Source organism: Vigna angularis, chromosome 1 (genome assembly GCF_016808095.1).
Source record: "Vigna angularis cultivar LongXiaoDou No.4 chromosome 1, ASM1680809v1, whole genome shotgun sequence".
In the NCBI taxonomy this organism is placed as follows: domain Eukaryota; kingdom Viridiplantae; phylum Streptophyta; class Magnoliopsida; order Fabales; family Fabaceae; genus Vigna; species Vigna angularis.
Genome location: NC_068970.1, coordinates 53,254,999 through 53,275,137, shown reverse-complemented (window position 1 = coordinate 53,275,137; position 20,139 = coordinate 53,254,999). Strand labels below are relative to the sequence as shown.

Sequence of the window (20,139 nt, the reverse complement as noted above, 5' to 3'; positions counted from 1 at the left end):
CAAATGACAGAGAACTTTTTTCAAACTCCTGTCGAGCCCTTCACAGGTGGTTAGGGAACGTTTTTCAACTCCTGACTTACCTTCAACCAGTTGGCAGAGAATGTTTTTCAAACTCCTACCGAGCCCTTCATAAGTGGTCAGGGAACGTTTTTCAACTCCTAACTTACCTTCAACCCAGCAAAGAATGTTTTTAAACTCCTGTCGAACCCTTCAAAGGTGGTCAGGGAACGTCTTTCAAATTCGCGACTTACCTTCAACCAACCCGTATGGAACATTTTTTAACTCCTGCCTTACTTGCAATGAGTGGTTGATGAAGTTCGTGACCTTAATCAACGTACAACAACACACAAAGACAAGTGTCAAAGGTAAAACTAATCTGTATCAAAAGCGAACTACCTAAAACCCCTTTGCACATTATATCGTGCTTGGACTTGGGGGGCTTGTGTACTATACGCCCACCCGATTAGGCAAGAATCGGGCGATCGACCATCTAACAAATGACCGATCGGTCAGGAATAATAATTAATCTCAGCAATAACAATTATTAATAGGCAATTAATAAGAATAATAATTATTAATTAGAAATTAATAAAAATAATGAAAGTCATTTATTGGTATTTAATAGGTCAAACCTAATTGTATATCCATTATAATATGTTTGACAGCGAAGTTCAAGTAATTAATTTTGATTACTCATCTTTATTACAACATTATTACGCAAAGTCACTAATTTGAGCATTATAGTGCCTTTGATAGGTATTCTCTCACATGGCTTAGACAAGAAAGAACAACATAACTTGGATGATTAAGGTCCCTTACTCAAAGCAATTTGATTAGCGTATCAAGGATGTTTTTATTATCACTATAACTTATCTTTTGATGGAGTTGTAGTTGACTTTAAGGTTTGTGGGTAGATCGGTTGTTTGATCGGACTATATGTGATAGTTTTTTACCATGCAGATAGTTTTGGCAGACTATATTGTCGTCTTATCTTAATGATCTTTGCTATATGAATAATGTTGGCTCAGGAAAACTTTACTTGCTGTTACTAACTTAGGTAAGCTTCACTTCATGTTGTCGACTTAGGTAGTCTCTAATGCTGACTTAGACAAGCTTATGCTCGATGTTGCTCACTTAGGCATGCTTTGCTTGGTGTTGTTGACTTAAGTAGGCTTATGCTCGATGCTTTCGGTTTAGGTAGACTTTGCTTGGTGTCATCGACTTAGACAGTCTTTGCTCCCCTTTAACTTTCATCCTGATGGACTTATTATCCTTCCTTGTTCTCTTAGCGATAAGGTGTTCTCCCGGCCTAGCGAGGAGGAGGACAATTTTGTCTATGTTTATGAGTATATAAAGGAATTTGACATTTCTTTTTCTTTGTCTAATTTTGAGAGTGATCTTTTGTCCATCTTCTCTGTCATCCCTAGTCAACTTCACCCCTGGAGTTTCGTAAAGACTTTTTAAATTGTGTGTGACTAGTTCAATCCTCTACCCCTCACATGTTCATGTTCTTCTATCAAATGAAGCATGAGTTAAGGTCTATTGAGTGTCTTTGAAGAGTGTCTAGTGTGATCTTTTATTCACACTTTATAATAAAGTTAAATGAATATTGTTGGACTACCATACTTAGCATATTCTTAAAATAAGTATGTACAAATATCTTTATAGTTTTCTAAATTTAAACATAAAATTGGAATTCTTCCTTATTTTAAACTTTAATATATTTCAAAATTTAATATATTTTCACTACAAATTTTAAAAATGAAATAAATATAATACTTTTCATTCAACACCGTTAATGTTTTTTATGTTTTAAATGATATTTCAATCTATCCATTAAAATATAACATCTCAAATTATATAAATAATTCAAACATCAATAAAAAATTAAAATAAAATAAAATAAAAATAAATATATTTATTATTTTTAAAAATAAATAAATGTAATTATTTTAATTTAACAACACCAATTTTTTTTCATGATAAATAACACTTCAATTTGTTATTTAAAATATAAGATGATGTAAATAACTGAAACATGAATATAAAAAATAATTTATAATAAAGTTACAATAAAATAAATATAATTATTACTTTCAAAATTTAAAACCAAATTATATCGAAATTTTGAAAAAAACAAAAACAAATTCGAATTTAAAGTGAGATATTAAAATGTCTAACATTGGAAGTGAAAAGGAAATAGACAAACGCAAACCGTCAATTCTCCCTTGGTAAACGCACTTCGCCTCTTCCCTCTCCTTTCTTCTACGGTATTAAGAACCCACGCTCCCTTCTCACCTCTAATCATTCAACACACACTCTCTCTTCCTCTCTCCCTCTCTCTCTCTCTCTCTCTCTCTCTCTCTCCCTCTCTCTCCCTCTCTCTCTCTCGTCCGTTCTCTCTGGGTATGTCTTTTGATCTTACATTTTCCTTTTACAGCTAATTAATTTTTCAAAACTCCCTTTTATGCATTTCAGCGTTCCAATTTCTCTCCATGTGTGTGCGCTTTCACAATTTCTTCGATCTGTTTTATGTTTTTGTTGTTTACATCGACGGGTGGATGGATCGATCGTAAGAACAGTTCCCTCGCTCGGCACCTTCACTTCATCACTCTTGCTTCATTATTCGGGTTTTGATACTTGATTTATGAATGCTGCTGTGCTGTGAATTAGTTTTCAGAGTAGATGTTTCCCCTGATTGTGTATGGATGAAGCGATATAAATAAATATGATCCTTTTTTATACCCCTTTTACTCTCTTTTCCTTTCTCTCGATGGCTCTGCTTTGTATTTCAGTTCTGTATTGGGTAATTTGGGATCTGCTTTTATTTATGTTCTTTATGGGTAATTAATTGCGTTTGATTTCTGACCGATACTCAATGCGTGCAGTGATATGGTCGTCTCCGTTTTTGCTCTTTTGGTGTTTTTTTTTTATTTCTCATGCTTTATTAGGCAATATGCATATGCTGAAGTCTCAATTTGTTTCTACTTTAATTTAATTTCCTCTTGTGTGATGATGTCTGCTTGTTAGCGTCTACCTGTTGTGAGATGGATTGGGGTGACTAAAGAGGCAACAAAATCGAAAGGTAGTAAGTAATGTGATACAAAGAAAGAGAGAAATGAAAAGAAAGTAGGGTGGCTGGAATGTAGTAAAAAAAAGAGAGTAGATCAGGGAACAAATGTTTTTTTATCTATTTACTTTAGGGAAACTTTGGATGTGGTTCTTTTTTTTTTTGATTCATGAATCTTGTTATATGTAACATTAAACTTCATAAATTTGAAACATACTTGAACCAAAAAGAATTAAAATAAAACGAAATAAGGAGTTAAAATATGTTCTTAATGTGTTTAAATTTTTAAAATCTAAAGATCACAATATCTTGTGTTGATTTTCACCATAGTAAAGAGTAACTTTAAACTTATCACGATATTTTCAACCCTATATGTATCTATAAATGATCCTGTTATGACATTTCTTTAATTTTGTGTAGTAAATCGGTTTGGTGATGGATTGATCTCTTGTGTACTCAGGTCAGGGCTAGATAAGGACTGGCAACCAAAGTTCTGATAAGGGTTCTTTAATGGCCTTTGAGCACTGCGTTTCGCAGCAATGGAAAACCATCCCTAGCCCCGTGACTGTGACAGAAAATTTTGATGGGTGTTTTGATTGCAACATCTGCTTAGATTTTGCGCATGAACCAATTGTTACCCTTTGTGGTCACCTATACTGCTGGCCTTGCATCTACAAGTGGCTCCATGTCCAAAGTGCATCTCTTGCACCTGATGAGCACCCACAATGCCCTGTTTGCAAGGAAGATATATGCCACACCACAATGGTTCCTCTCTATGGCCGTGGCCAGGCCATAGCTCCTAGTGACCGTGATGTGAAGGCTTCCTATAGAGGTGTTTTCATCCCACCAAGACCACCTGCTTTGGGTACTCAATCTCTCATGCCAACATCATCTCAAAGTGGCCAGCAACTTCCATATCGCAATCCGTATCAGAGTCAGCATTTCAATCCTCCTTTATACCAAGAAGAGGATGAATCATCAACACAAATGCTTCTCAGTCCTGGTGCCATGGCACCAGGGTTCCCCCACCTTGTGGTTGGGATGTTTGGAGAGATGTTTTATACCCGAGTCTTTGGCAACTCAGAAAATGTATACACTTACCCAAATTCTTATCACCTGGCAGGAAGTAACAGCCCCAGGTTGAGAAGGCAAGAGATCCAGGCAGACAAATCACTGAACAGAATTTCTATTTTTCTCTTCTGTTGCTTCCTTCTGTGTCTCATCGTCTTCTAAGCAAGTAATTGGATTGTTCTGTATTTCTCCGTTGTATAATTTGTAAAGAAGAACGAGATAGATTGAGTAATTGTATTTTAGGTTAAAAGAACTGATGTTCTTCAACATTTACTACAATATATTAGAGCTCCATTTTAAGGAAAGTAATTCTGTATGACTCTTGAGAAGTATTGTATTGAACTCAATTCTGTTTTAAAAATTGAAATTTCACGTGTCTAGTTCAAAGTTTTGAGCACTTATTGGTTAAAGAGAACATATCAATCCAACCAAGATGATTGAACATAGACTGAGACATTTGGTCTGTTTACTTTGTAGAAATTAAAGGTCACATGCTGGTTAAATTATTGTCTTTGTTTTGTTGTGAATTTTGATTTGCAGATAAATGATGGCTGTATTACTGCCATAATCGCAGTTACAAACAGTTTTTTCAGACCTTGATCTCAGATGGAGTTATAGCTATTTCCTCTCTGAAGTTATTAGGGGCTGAGAAGAGGAGGAACAATTTTCAACTCACAAAATCAAGAATGTAAGAGTTTTCCCAAGATTTAACCTGTTTGAATAAGAGGTGTTTTTAAATAATCGAAACAGTTAAAATGATAAAATTACTTATTTTCAAAACAAAGACATTAGATAAACATATAAAAAGCAAAAATATACTTATTTTAATTGAATAATCACTCTTCTTTTAAAAAAAATTAAACGAAAGTCAAGATATTATAACAGGTTGATCCAATCAAGCTAAGAAATGAATATAAAAAATGCTTCTGACAACATGATAATTGTAAGGATAAAATTTGTGTGGTGAAGCAATGAGTTGTCCAGGATCCGCCATTATCAACCAACAAACGTCCAAAATTCATGTGAAACTTGAAATGTCCGAGTTCTGTTTTCTGGGAAAAACTACAAAACGACGGAGCTAGTTTCTGAACAAAAGAACGTTTATGTCCAGCTTTATTTTCTCTGATGATGTTTTGGACTCCGTTTGTTTAAGTTTCAATACGTTGACCTTGGCCTGTGTAACATATGGAAAAAGAAAAAGAAATAATAATCTTATAATATAATAAATTAGTAACAAAAAGTAAAAAGGAAGAACTTTTTTTTTCAATGATATATTAACACAATAATATTTTGACACAAGTCATTTTTTAATTAGGTTTAGAATAATAATAAAGGAATAATATAATACTGAAAAAAATATACATGTGTTTTGCTAAAATGTCAAAAACTCAATGTCAATATTTTTTTCTTTTTTTTTCTCTGACTATACACGCTTCTCATCTCTTCCTTCTCTTTCATTTTTAATTTCCAATCTTTGTATTTTTAAAAATTAATCACACCAATGTGAAATTTGGAAGTTAAGAAGTATTTTGAATCGATCAGATTTAAAAACAGAGTAAATTTCTATTTATCCTATAGAATCATTTCTCTTTAGTTTTCTTGTTGTTTTAGTCATCAATATTAATAGGAATACTTGATACAAGTGATCTTTCAGCTTATTCTATCATGTATTGATATTCTGTTTTATTTTGATAACCTTATTCTAGGTCTTATTCTAGGTCTCTGATCGAATAACAATGTTTTTGTCGGAGCTTATTTTTAAAGAAGAGTCAATCTTAAGCTAAGAAACATAATAAAGATTCTAAAATATAATTGTTTTAACATTTTGATAACATTGAAATGCATGTGATGAAAACCTTTGGAGTTTGTATGATTGTTTGCATTTTGTTTCTAGATATTATTTTTATTTATTCATGCTGAAATATGGTGATAATGATAAGGTTGTGGTAACTATTTATGATTGTTTATGCTATGATTAAAATTTAATGGCATGGTTTTTGAGTTGTTCTATTGAGTTGTTTTTCCTAATGTTGAATTGAGTAATTGAGGTGTAATTTTTATAAAGAAATGAGATTGGAAAAAAGCCTATATAACATAAGAAAACTTTGAAATAACTTAAATATATTTAAGAAACAAGTTTAAATCATGTTAAAACTCTTTTATATCTGTCATAGCATTGGGTGGTACCATAAAATTGCTCGATGCCAAGCGATAAACCTAAAACAATGAGTTTTAGTGGTCCAGAGTGTCGGACGCCACTCTAGGACTGTTGGGTGCTCAAAAGTCAGTGGGCTCCAAGGTTCTAGTGTTTCAAGCAACATTTTTGCTGTTGGCTACACCTTGACTTGTTTTACTTAGATGTCTCGGTAAAATCAAGTTTCTTGTTTTGTTAACAGTTAAATTGAGCTGAAATTTTAACAATTAATTCAAGACACATAATTCTTTAATATGATTATGGAGATCTTTTATTGAAGGTTTGTGGTTGGAAAAATGATTTTCACAATTTTGATATAATTAATAGAAATATTTTAATTGAATGTTATGCTAATGCAATAGAAAATAAACGATGAATTATTAACATGTAATTTGAAGTAAATAATAGGTGATTTGTGTTATGTGATGAATTTTGGATTGAGGTAACCTATATATTTATGTAATGATTTAAGATTATTTGATAAATGTGATATCGTGAATGTAGTGACTCTTAGAGAGTAAGTATTATATTGATGTGATGTGGTGTTAGGTAACATATTGAGAGAGATTTCGTAGAGACCATCCTGACTCTACTAATATCTTACTTATTTAGATGAAGATATCTAACTAGGAAAGTTAATGGAGGTTTCTACAATCTATGTTTCGATATGAAAAGGATTAGACCTTGCAAATATAAGGAATTTACTTTAATCATGCTTTAAAGGGATTGGTGTCCCTTTGTAAACCTAAAAATATAGTTTTTGGCAGGAGTGAGTTATGATAGGTGTCAAGTTTTGAAGTTTGATCAATACATTGATCTTCTCAAAGTAGATTCAAGTGTTTATATTTTAGGTTGAGTCATGAGTATTGATTATATTATAGACATTTGGTTCTAAACGTTAATAGTTGATTTAAAGCTAAGAATAAAACAAAGTTATGTGTTATAATTTTGTTGTTGTTGAAATCATAATTACAAGAGAGATGTATAAAACTGATAAATGGGATGGAATTTTGATTTCGATCTAATAACATATGATGGCATGATTGAACTATTAGTTATTATTGAAATATATTGTTGGTTTACGTAATATAACTAAATTTTCACTAGCATACCATTTTTTTTTATTTTGCGGTGATTTTCCATGTATGATGATAGTATATTTATATACATAGTAGATAATCCTATAGGTGATAGTGGGAAGAGCATTGAGGTTATACAATTACTTGTTTTATAGTATGGAAATGTATATTAAAAATCTTAAATCTCCATTTCACCCTTGATTAAAATATATTAAAAATCTTAAATCTATTTTTTCTTTCTCTTCCTTCTTTAGTAGCACTAGAAGCTTGCACTTCTTCTTAGTTGCTTACTCATACTATATTATTTAACGCATAATACAATAATGTGTTTTCAACTATATTACCCCAACCACCCAAAATTACAGTGGCTGGAGGAAGATCGACGGTGGTTCGTTGGCGGAAGCAGCAGTGGTCGTAGGTGGCGCAGGCGGTGCACTCGGTGCATTACAGTCCTTAGCAATGGCAAGGTCACGTTGAAGCTCCACCATCTTCCTCTACAGAAGAGCTATGGCACGCGGTGGTTCAGAAACTCTCACATCTGCAACAATACTAGGCAACAATCCGGATTCAATAATTCGGAAATCCATGCATAGAGAGACACTCTCTGTCCATGCGCATAAGTGTGAGTAGACATGGAAATATAGGGCTTGATGGCTAAGGGCAAAAAACAAATCTTTGAACAAAAAAAGTTTGAATGTTTCTGCCTGATGTAATATGATCAAAATCTTTTAACTTCAGATTCACTTGTCTGGAAATCATTTTTAGAACATTCCGGATAATCCGGAGAATGAATCCAAATAATACAAAAAAAACCCAAATAAGAAATGAAATATATATATATATATATATATATATATATATATATATATATATGTTTAATCATCCGAAAGATTTTGGGTGAGAATATTAAATTAGTCATCTTTTTTTTCGACGTTTTAATTGGGTCTTTATTTTGTAAAAATTATAAAAATTAGATCCCTGCTGTTAAATTGGTTCAAACATTAATATGTGGTTGACGTGCCATGTTGATATTCATTTTTAAATGACGTGCTCATTTATTTACTAAAAGGAAAGTCTGACATGAAATTTTATTTTTTTAAAATTAAAATAATTGGAAAAAGTTAATTACACATACTTGGAAATCAAGGGAAATTGAAAATTTAGTTTTAGGGTTCATTCGAATATCGCGATTTGGTTTTATTTTGATGGGGAAGTTTAGTTTTATTTTGATGGAGGAGACCGCGATAAAGAATTTTGCAACTTTAGGGTTTCTTTTTTGTGCGGATTTAAGAGTTTTTCCTGCTTCTTATTTGGGATTCTCTTTCTCTGCAGGTTGCGATTATTATTTGAAAGAGAATATTGAGGGTTGCAGTTAGGGTTTGAACGCTTGCGAGGAAGGTGGTTGTGTGACATCACGATTCAGATGCGATTTATGACCATGGAGAGCTCAAATGCGATTTAGGGTTTGAAAGGAGTTTTTCGAATTGGAAATTTTTCTAGATTAGAGCTCCTTTGCATTTGATTTGTAAGTGCAAGGCACAATGCTCTCTGATGAAATTGATTTTTGTTTTCTATGATTAGGTCTGGTGGTGTTTCATGGAGGTTGACGCGCCGCGATGGTGCTCGCGATTTATGTTGCACTATTGGAGGCTTGTGTGGTGGCTATTTATGCAAAGAAGATGATGCATTGAAGGTAGTGGTTGACGCAAGGAAAAGCCACACGATTCGTGATGGCGGCGGCCTGGGGTTTGGATGTGCGAGGAAGATGATGCGCGAAGATGGTGGCAGCTGGAGGTTGCAGCGGTGGTGGTTCGGCGAGTCCTGCGCATGACGGCGACGACTAAGGTTAGATTGTGGCTTTGGGTGGTCACTACGACAATGCATATGGTGGCCAAGGCAAAAAGCGTCTTTCCTTATATCTTCTTTAAGAAAATAATTTCAGAGGTAGTTCCAACTGTTATGATTTTGTTGTATGTGTTAATTCCTTCAACCTTGTATTATGATTTCAAATATAATTCTTGCATAATCTTCCTCTAAAGAATCTGAACCAACATCAGAAGCTGAGTCCAAGGTAGAAGCATCAATGAGAACAACTTCTGAAATTAATTCCTAATTTGTATGAACCCTAAAATCAAACTTCATTTTCCAATCCCTAATTCGAACAAAGTATGGAGTTTAATGTTTAATTCATATTACCAATTTGTTTTATTAAAAAAAATCAAAAGACACATCAAAATCACATACATCAAATAAGATACTCCACGTCACTTAAAAATGAAAATTAGCATGCCACGTCAACCATAGATTAACGCCATTAGACCCAATTTAACGACAGGGGTCTAATTGTTTCAATTTTCACAAAACAAGGACCCAATTGAGTCGTCGAAAAAGAAGATGACCAATTTGAGATTCCCACCCAAAAATAGGACCTATCGAATGATTAAACCACTTCCGTAGTCCCTATTTACATTGGTTTTTCCCAGTTAGATCATGGTACTATTGGCTTCCCTAATTTAGTCCTTAAAAGAAAAATTGACTCAATTGGGTCCTTGCCATTAAATTGACTTAACAAGATTAAGTTTTTATGACCTAGCACCTTGACGTGGTAAGTTTTTAGTACGTGGCATTCAGATAGGTTTATACGTGAATATATAACAAACAAAAATTTTGAAAATTGAAACCCAAATTAGGGTTCATCATCTTCAACCTTACCTTTCATCATCTTCAACCCTAGCGATTTATGCTCAGGGTTCATCATAAAATTTGATTTTCATGAAACTCAAAAAGTTTCTAAAATATGAAATTAAGCACCACTAAATTAGGGTTTATCAAAATCAAATTAGGTTCGAGATTGGAGTGGAGTCCAATATCTCTCAGGGCCTCTCCTTCAAGATTGGGGGTTTTCTCATGTTTTCCGTGAGAGAGATGAACTCGCAATGGGTTTCTTTTTCTGTGTTTTGGATAGACAAAATTCAAAGGAAAAACCTACACATTTGGATGACGCCAAAGCTAGATTATTTTGTTGGATTTATCTCAGATGATAGAGTTGTAGAGAGGGATGGAGACGTCGTGAATGGAATTAGGGAATAAGCGGCGCGAAGGGTGAAGAGGCGTTTGGGGACGATGATTGCCATTTCGTCAGAGAAAAGGAAGAAACATTGGGAGTGACTGAGGAGAGCATTCTTTTGCTACATCTTTATAATTCAAAGAAACCCTAACCATTTTAGGGGTTTTACAATTTAAATGTAACAAATTAATTTGAGTTAGGGCAACCGGGTTTCAAGCACACTCGGCGTTCCAACCCCATTCTAAAACACCCAACCCTTCTTCTCTTGAAAAATACATAGGGGCTTCTTCTTCGCCAAAAATCCCCCAAATTGCGACCACCACAGGTTCCCTCTCACTCATGTACTCACCACTTCCAACGGGTCCTCCACGCACCAATCACGTCGCGGCCTGTAACCGGAGGCAACGCCGGTCGGAAGTGTCGTTGCCCTGTTCCCTTCCTCTTCCAAAATGGGTTCACCAAATCACGAGAAACGCCGAATCGTGCATCCACCACTAGCGCTCCAACAACCATTTTCACTCTTCTTTACCCATTGCTTCCTTCTTCTATTTTCTTTAGAATATGAATTTCCTCTCTCTCTGTTGTGTCTCAAGCTTGATGCATAGGAAAGAAGATTTTTGGGTGATGCACAGGGAAGAAGATTTCTGGGTGGTGATTCATTGTAATGGAGGATGACTTTTTTTATTTTTTAATTAAACATTTTTCACGTAATCTTAGAAAATTTCACATAACATCCTGCTTATGCAACATATAATAAACTTACAACGTCAACACGTCCCAGGTAATAAAAATTTTAACCCTATTAAATCAATTTAACGGCAGAGTCCCAATTAAGTCAATTTTTTACTTTTAAGGATTAAATTGGAAGTTTAATATATATATATATATATATATATATATATATATATATATATATATATATATATATATATATATATATATATATATATATATATATATATATATATATATATGAGTTGCGGATTCATCTCCGAAAAAGAAATTATTTTTTAAACCATTTCGAAACACATTTTCGGATATGAAAATAATATTTTTCGAACCACTTTTGGAAATTTTTTATATTCCAAAATATGAAAAAAAAAAATTTAAAACAAATATTTTTTAAGGTGTTTTCAGATCTGAAAATGTGTATACTGTTTCAAGTTTTTTCTTTTTATATATATTTTAGAATAAGTATAATGAAATATAAAAAAATTTGAAAAATATTTTTCATTTCGAAAATACTTTTCAAAACACTTATTAAGATTCTGAATTAAATATTCTAAAAAGTATTTCGATATTCGAATATACATTTTTGAAACATAAAATCCAAAAAATATTAAAACTAAGAAAATCTAGAAATTTTTATTGTATTTTTAACGGATGTAATTTGGTAATTACAACTTGTATGGGTGTGTAGGAAGAGCAAAGTGGAGTGCAAGCAGCCATTGGGTATTGGTTATCAATGATAACTTATCTAATATTGGCATTTTCTGCCTACACCCCTACTATTAGTAATTGGACCGCTTACTAACAAAAAAAGATTAATATTTCTAGTAATTGGACCGCTTACTAATTGGACCGCTTACTGATTGCACCATGTCACCACTGTTTCATCATCATTATAATTGTACTTCCGTTCTCCACTGCACTTTTTTTAGAGGAAGAAGAAGAGAGAAAGCTTGTTCTAGAAAAAAAACTCATTTTTGAAGATTTCTTAAACTGGAAGACAAATTTATAAAGGGTAAAATTATCATTTTAAAAATCACGAGGATGCAGTTAAAAATTATAGGAAGAAAAAGTCGTCATGTTTTTCCATCCTAGAGACAACTTTTTCTTCCTGCTTTTTCAATGCTTTTTCTTTCTCTTATTTTTAGTTTTCTCTATCTCTTTTTTTCTCTGACCTCAGATTTTTTATCGGGTATTTCGGGTAATGTTTTCGACTGAATATTAAAATATATAATGTTAGTACTTTAAAAATAATTTTAATATACTTTAAAATCTTAAAATCAGTGCCGAGTGTAGAAAATTGCATTCCCTTTTTCTTCTTCTACAGCGACAATGATAGTGATGACATAGTTCAGGAAAAAGGATATCTTAATTTTTTTTTGGTTTAATACCTCTTTTGGTCCCTCGAAAGGGGGCCAAAGTTCAATGTGGTCCTACCTTTTTTTAGAAGTTCAATGTGGTCCCACCTTTTGTAAAAAGTGTGCAATCAAGTCCTTTTTGGAAACGGCGTTGAGTTTTTAACGGAGCAGCTGACAGGGTGGACTGAAGTTAGCTACGTGGCTGTGTGTGGGTAATACGTGGCTGTGAGAGGGTGATACGTGGCTGTGAGAGGGTAAATGTGATAATATTACTGAGGTTAAGAAATCAGAAGTTAGGGTTTGAGGAGTTACAGAGAAATTGGTAATTTGGGATTTATCATCGTGGAGGAAGTGTGTTGAAATCTAAAGCGCGAATTGGATACGTGGCTGTGAGAGGGTAAATGTGATAATATTACTGAGGTTAAGAAATCAGAAGTTAGGGTTTGAGGAGTTACAGAGAAATTGGTAATTTGGGATTTATCATCGTGGAGGAAGTGTGTTGAAATCTAAAGCGCGAATTGGATACTGCAAATCTGAAGCTCAAATTGGAAACCGCAAATCAGGTTAGGGTTTATGTTTGATAAAGAAGTTACACTACAATAACTTCTAAACTTATGCATCCCCATCAAAACATGAATCAAAACAACTTAAATAATAAATTCCAAATAGAACGTTAATTTTCCCCAATTGAAAAGCAAAAGCATGCATCCAATCGAGAACCCACAATTACTGACTTATTCATACAAGTCAATATCAAATGCAGTAGCTTCTGGTTCAGTTTCATAAAGTATATTTCATCCAAAAAATATAAAACAAAAAAGGAGTAAATATGTTCATAATTTATTTACGTGTTTTGTGCTGAATTTTACTTAGCATATCTTAATTAATTACATCAATAATCCAAGAATAAAATACAGTAGTTGGTCATAGAAAAATCACCAATTATTTAATTGGTGGTGTCGCTATTATCAGCCGGAGATGCAGATGCAGACGCAGATGCACTTTTGGGGGTAGAAAACGGCAAAGACGACGGCGATAGAAACACCAGACTTTTCGTCTGTTTATTATTCGCTGGCGTTTTGTTCAAGAAGCTCGATGCACAACCATTGACTTTCGAAGTTGAACAAGACAAGGTAGAAGATGAATTATTAGACGCTGCAAACACCTCACCACAGTAACAAGTAGGGATTATCCCACCTCCTCTCACACCACAACCATGGGACCATCGAGAAGATCCTTTGTCCCAACTTCTCGAACACGACGAACACCCTTCAGAAGAAGCCATTCGTATCCCAAATTACCAATTTCTCTAAAACTCCTGAAACCCTAACTTCTGATTTCCTAACCTCAGTCATATTATCAAATTTACCCTCTCACAGCCACGTATCACCCTCTCACAACCACGTATTACCCACACAAAGCCACGTAGCTAACTTCAGTCCACCCTGTCAGCTGCTCCGTTAAAAACTCAACGCCGTTTCCAAAAAGGACTTGATTGCACACTTTTTACAAAAGGTGGGACCACATTAAACTTCTAAAAAAAGGTAGGACCACATTGAACTTTGGCCCCCTTTCGAGGGACCAAAAGAGGTATTAAACCTTTTTTTTCTATTAATATGGGAGTGCAATTAACAATGATAGAGATGTAAGGGTGTTGCTTCCTCGACCACCACCTTTGGTTCCTCTACCTTTCCAACTTTCTATAAAAAACTTTAATTACAAAATTAATCTTTTTTACTTTTTAACCATATTTAGTTACTTTTCTTTTATCTTCATAAACACTAAACTGTGCAGCCCCACTCCTTTCTCACTTTCTCTTTTCTCTCTTTCCAAATTCCTATCCCCTCCATCTCAGATTTGTTTCCCTCCAACTCTCAGATCCGTTCCCACCCCCTCAAACTCTCAGATTCGTTATTTCTCTTCTATATCCGTTTGTTTGTTTCCTGTCTCCATCTCCATTTGGGTTTCGTGGTGCGGCGGTGCAGGTGTTTGCGGTGATCATTCGGCGGTGCGGCTATGTGTGCGGTGGTCAGTGGTGCTTCGCGACTTGAGTCTACGAGAGGTTAGTTTGTTCTTTGTTGTGTGCTTGATGATGTTGTTTTGGGTTTTCTCTGCTCTGTGATTTCTCTGTGTGCTCTTGTGATTTCTCTATGTGTGTGTGTGTGTGCAGAGGAGGAGAAAGAAGATAACACGAACAGATGTCGCATATCCGTTTGAGCCTGAAACGGATGTTGATATCCGTCAACGGATATGCGACATCTGTTCATGCCTGGATGTTTTTTTTTTTAATTTTTTTAGTATGCTCCTCTCAATCCTCTTTTGCCTTATGAATGAATGAGAACCTCACTGAGAAAGGTGCAGTATGTGATGTATTTAATAGAGTATGAGGCAGGGACACATTCAAAAGGCAATCATACCTCTTATCTTAGAATAATCAAACTGTTGATAATTGAGTATAACATTGTTGTCAAACCTTCTTAAGGCCTAGTTAATCAATCATATGACAACAACTTATTGGTGCCTGACGCCTTTTTTTTATTAAGAACAGATATATCAACTACTTAAACAGAAATGTGCACGTTCTATTTAACATATTTCGAGAAAATCGCTTTTCATATTTTACCACTTTCGTGAGTGAGTGCATTAGTTTTAGTTGCATAATATATGCTTGCAAATTGCAAAAAATTATAAGGATGTTTCTATTTCAAAGGGTACACCTTTTTTTAATGAAACAAAAAGGATTCTTATCAAGAATATATTAGCAATTAATGATGACCTAGTGTAGCAAAGTATTGTCATTATCGTGGTCTGGCTTGTAAAGAGGAAATCATATCCAAAACTCAGCAACATAATGGCTAGTTGTGGATCCTTAAGTACTTGAAAACCATTAAAATGCATCATTTCATATTTTCATATGAACTCGTTGGTGATGTTCCTCATATTTGCACAAATGCAGTTTCCTGTTCTCGATTGGATTGTTGTACGAGGTTAACAAACCAAGAGGGTTTTTAATACTAACGTGTGCCTTTTAATTTCTACTCAATTAAACTTACTTAGCAATTAACAAAGACAAATAAAGCAAGAGTAAGGTTGAGAGAAAATTGCACAGATGATTTTATCCTGGTTCGGATCTTACCAATCCTACGTCCAGTCGTTTATCTCAAAGCAAGATAAACAATTCACTAATCACAAAACAATTACAAATTACAATCACAAAGAAACAATTTGTAAGAGTTTAGAAACCACCTCTCTTGATACCACAAGAGATGAAACTACACCTCCTTTGAGTCTTCACAAAGGATGAACACCTCCTCCGAATACTTCACGAAGGATGATTCTCTTCCGAACACCTCCTTAGACACACCAAGGATGAACCGGCTATTTCCTCTGTCACCGTAGCAACACTTCACCAGCTCCACAGACACGAGTTTCACAAGCCGAACAAGAACACACAAGTCTCAAGAATTTCTGAGTATTTGAGCACAAGGGAAGAGTTTCTGTGTCTCTAGATTCGTTCCCTTGAGAGGAAATGAGAGTCTATTTATAGACTCATCCAAAGGCTCTTCCATTTACTAAAAGACAAACTTAACGGCTACTTTGTCCAACGGCCATAAACGGCTACTTTGTCCAACGGTCATAAACGGCTAGTTTGTCCAACGGTCATAAACGGCTAGTTTCTTCAATAGTCATAAACGACTAGTTTCTTCAACGACTAGTTTCTCCCACGTCCGTGTTAAGTGCGATACTCTTACCGTTAACCGTCACTATTCACGTGAATAGTGTTACTATTCATGTGAATAGTACTATAGTGTTTTGTTACAATGATTTACTATAGTAATTTTACAAAACACTTTTCTTTTCCTTATCTAAGTCCTATACACATTTCTAAGAGTATTACAAAAGCTTTCCATCACAATACAAATCTTCAAATCATTTTGATTCTTGATTGGTCTTGACTTGATTTGGACATCATCAAAACTTCATCTTCATCATTTTGCTAACAATCTCCCCCTTTTTGATGATGATCAAAAACTCCTTGATTTAAAGCTTTTGGTAATAATCTGTATTTAAAACACAACTTAAGGAAGAAAAGGTGCATTAGTGAATAAGCACAAATTGCACAAATAGGCAAATAAGCTTTAACCATTTTCTCCCCCTTTTTGATCATAATTAAAAAGTTGTGTTTGATGTTCTCCCCCTAAGATAATACTCCCCCTTAATAAAAGCATGTATGCATATGAGCTAAAAATATTTCAAATTTAAAGATTCATTCAAACATGCATAATAGGATATTTAAAGCAAATATTTTTAGGAGAAAGAGCTTATAAAACATTGTTTAGATCTTCATCTTGAGGATTGTCATCATTCTTCGCTTCATTTGTTGTCTTCTACAAATCTTCATCATAGCCTGCATGTAATTCAACTGACTCAAGAGGTTTTGCCTCAAGGTCTACAATTTCATCAAAGACAACATGCACACATTCTTCTATTTCAAATGTTTTAAAGCAAAAACATTTTTTAAAAAAATATTCTTAAATATGAAACATTTGGTACCCAACTATTTTGTATGGGTCCTTTGGGTTAGATTTAGAAAAAAGAAATCATTTTATAACCCAAACATATCTACCACTTGGAACACCATAATGCTTAATTTTACATTTATTTGAAGTATGACCCTTTTTCATACAATAAAAGCATGATACAAAGTTTGTGTTCCTATAAGTTGTTCCTTTTTCTACCCATGTTCTACGGGTTCTATGATTATGTTTATTTTTAATTCTAGGAACATACTTATTTTTAACAACCTTATTTTCATTATTTTTACTACATTCTCCTGAGGTTGTTTGTTCTAGTAGTTTCTTAAAATTTTCACAAGAAGCACATTCATCACTACTAGTAAATTTACCCTTTTCAAAAAATAAAACTTTATTTTTCAAATCTTTATTTTCTTCAAAAATATTTTCAAAAGTTAATTTTAAATTCTTATTTTCTTCAAGAATATTTTCGAAGTCTGATTTCAAATTTTTATTTTCTTCAGAAATATTTTCAAAATTTAACTTTAAATTTTTGAAATCCTTTTTCAATTTCTTATGAGCTATATCTAATTTTTCAGATTCTACTAATAAAGCAGCATAAGTATCATGCAGTTCATCTTCATCCATATGACTATCATTATCAGAATAATGTGAACTACTTACTTGGCTGACGTTATCATCATCTGCCATCAAACAGATGTTTGCTTCTTCATCTGAGTCGCTTGAATCTGAAATGGTCTCATTGTCGTCTTCCCAGGCAATGTAGGCCTTCTTTTTCTTGAAGAATCTTTTCTCCTTCTTGTCTTCACCCTTCTTTTGATTTGGGCAGTCTGCTTTTAGATGCCCCTTTTCTCCACAGCCATAACATCGGTAATTTGAGGAAGATGCTTGATTATCTTTCTTTTCGTATCTAAATCTTCCTTTACCTTTAGACTTCATGAACCTGTTTAACCTTTTGATCATGAGACTTAAATTTTCTTCTTCGTCTGAGTCTTCATCTTCTGATTTACCTTTGTTTCTTTCAACCTCCGACTTTAATGCCAAACTCTTCTTGTTGTTTTTGGCTTTTGCTTCTTCTTCATCAAGTCTTCCAAGATCTAGTTCATGTTCCCTCAACTTTCCAAATAATGCAGCCATGGTCATTGTGTTGAGATTTTGTGACTCAGAAATTGCAGTCACTTTTGGTTGCCAAGACCTGTCTAAAGATTTCAAGATTTTAATGTTAAGTTCATCAGTATCAAATGACTTACCCAGTCCAATGAGATGATTAACAATGTTGGTGAAGCGTTTTTGAACATCAACTATTGTTTCCCCTTGCTTCATTCTGAACATCTCGTATTCCTGGATTAAGGTATTCTTTCTAGCTCTCTTTACATCATCTGTACCTTCATGGGTTACTCTAAGTACTTCCCACATATCTTGTGCAGTTTTACAAATAGAAATCCTGTAAAACTCGTCAACAGTTAGAGCAGATGAAATAATATTACGAGCTTTTACATCATTACCAAATTTTCTCTTATCTTCAGCAGTCCATTGGTCACGGGGCTTTGGTTCCTGCATATTGTTAATTGGAACAAAAGGACCAGATACAACAACATCCCAAATATCTATATCAATAGATTCCATAAAAATTTGCATTCTTACCTTCCAGAATGCGTAATTTTCACCTGTGAATAGTGGTGGTCTATTGATAGAAGCTCCCTCTGCAAATGTTTGATGCGATCCCGCCATTTGAATGACTATCAAAGCAAGCTCTGATACCAATTGTCAGGAGCGGCTGCAGCGGAATGGTTAGCGTGGAATAACAAACCAAGAGGGTTTTTAATACTAACGTGTGCCTTTTAATTTCTACTCAATTAAACTTACTTAGCAATTAACAAAGACAAATAAAGCAAGAGTAAGGTTGAGAGAAAATTGCACAGATGATTTTATCCTGGTTCGGATCTTACCAATCCTACGTCCAGTCGTTTATCTCAAAGCAAGATAAACAATTCACTAATCACAAAACAATTACAAATTACAATCACAAAGAAACAATTTGTAAGAGTTTAGAAACCACCTCTCTTGATACCACAAGAGATGAAACTACACCTCCTTTGAGTCTTCACAAAGGATGAACACCTCCTCCGAATACTTCACGAAGGATGATTCTCTTCCGAACACCTCCTTAGACACACCAAGGATGAACCGGCTATTTCCTCTGTCACCGTAGCAGCACTTCACCAGCTCCACAGACACGAGTTTCACAAGCCGAACAAGAACACACAAGTCTCAAGAATTTCTGAGTATTTGAGCACAAGGGAAGAGTTTCTGTGTCTCTAGATTCGTTCCCTTGAGAGGAAATGAGAGTCTATTTATAGACTCATCCAAAGGCTCTTCCATTTACTAAAAGACAAACTTAACGGCTACTTTGTCCAACGGCCATAAACGGCTACTTTGTCCAACGGTCATAAACGGCTAGTTTGTCCAACGGTCATAAACGGCTAGTTTCTTCAATAGTCATAAACGACTAGTTTCTTCAACGACTAGTTTCTCCCACGTCCGTGTTAAGTGCGATACTCTTACCGTTAACCGTCACTATTCACGTGAATAGTGTTACTATTCATGTGAATAGTACTATAGTGTTTTGTTACAATGATTTACTATAGTAATTTTACAAAACACTTTTCTTTTCCTTATCTAAGTCCTATACACATTTCTAAGAGTATTACAAAAGCTTTCCATCACAATACAAATCTTCAAATCATTTTGATTCTTGATTGGTCTTGACTTGATTTGGACATCATCAAAACTTCATCTTCATCATTTTGCTAACAGGATTGTTGTACGAGGTTAACAAGATTTCTGGGTCTGCTGTCTCAACAAGCGACATCAGGACTAAAAAGCAAAGTGGAAGAGCTTAAGCATATGTATGCTTCCTATAAAGGCATCTTTAGAAAATTCCCCAGTAGTATTAGTTTTATAACCCTAGTATCATCATAAATTATAAGAGTGTTTTAAGCTTGTTTGACATTTCTTAGTACAATTTCAATGATA

General features: G+C 34.2%; 1 protein-coding gene across 3 annotated transcripts; it reads left to right on the top strand.

Annotated features, from left to right (window-relative positions):
- Nucleotides 1-2,208: 2,208 nt before the first annotated feature.
- LOC108339134 (E3 ubiquitin-protein ligase RMA1H1) lies at nt 2,209-4,528 on the top strand. Of its 3 annotated transcripts, none has more exons than XM_017576343.2 (2): nt 2,209-2,406; nt 3,531-4,528. In XM_017576343.2, exon 2 carries the CDS (start codon nt 3,581-3,583, stop codon nt 4,301-4,303), a length of 723 nt encoding a protein of 240 aa, XP_017431832.1. In that variant the 5' UTR covers nt 2,209-2,406; nt 3,531-3,580; the 3' UTR covers nt 4,304-4,528. The 3 variants fall into 3 exon arrangements, with proteins under 3 accessions (XP_017431832.1, XP_017431792.1, XP_052723528.1); XM_017576303.2 differs by having other exon boundaries at nt 3,491-4,528; XM_052867568.1 differs by lacking the exon at nt 2,209-2,406 and adding an exon at nt 2,413-3,085.
- The last annotated feature ends 15,611 nt before the right edge of the window (nt 4,529-20,139 follow it).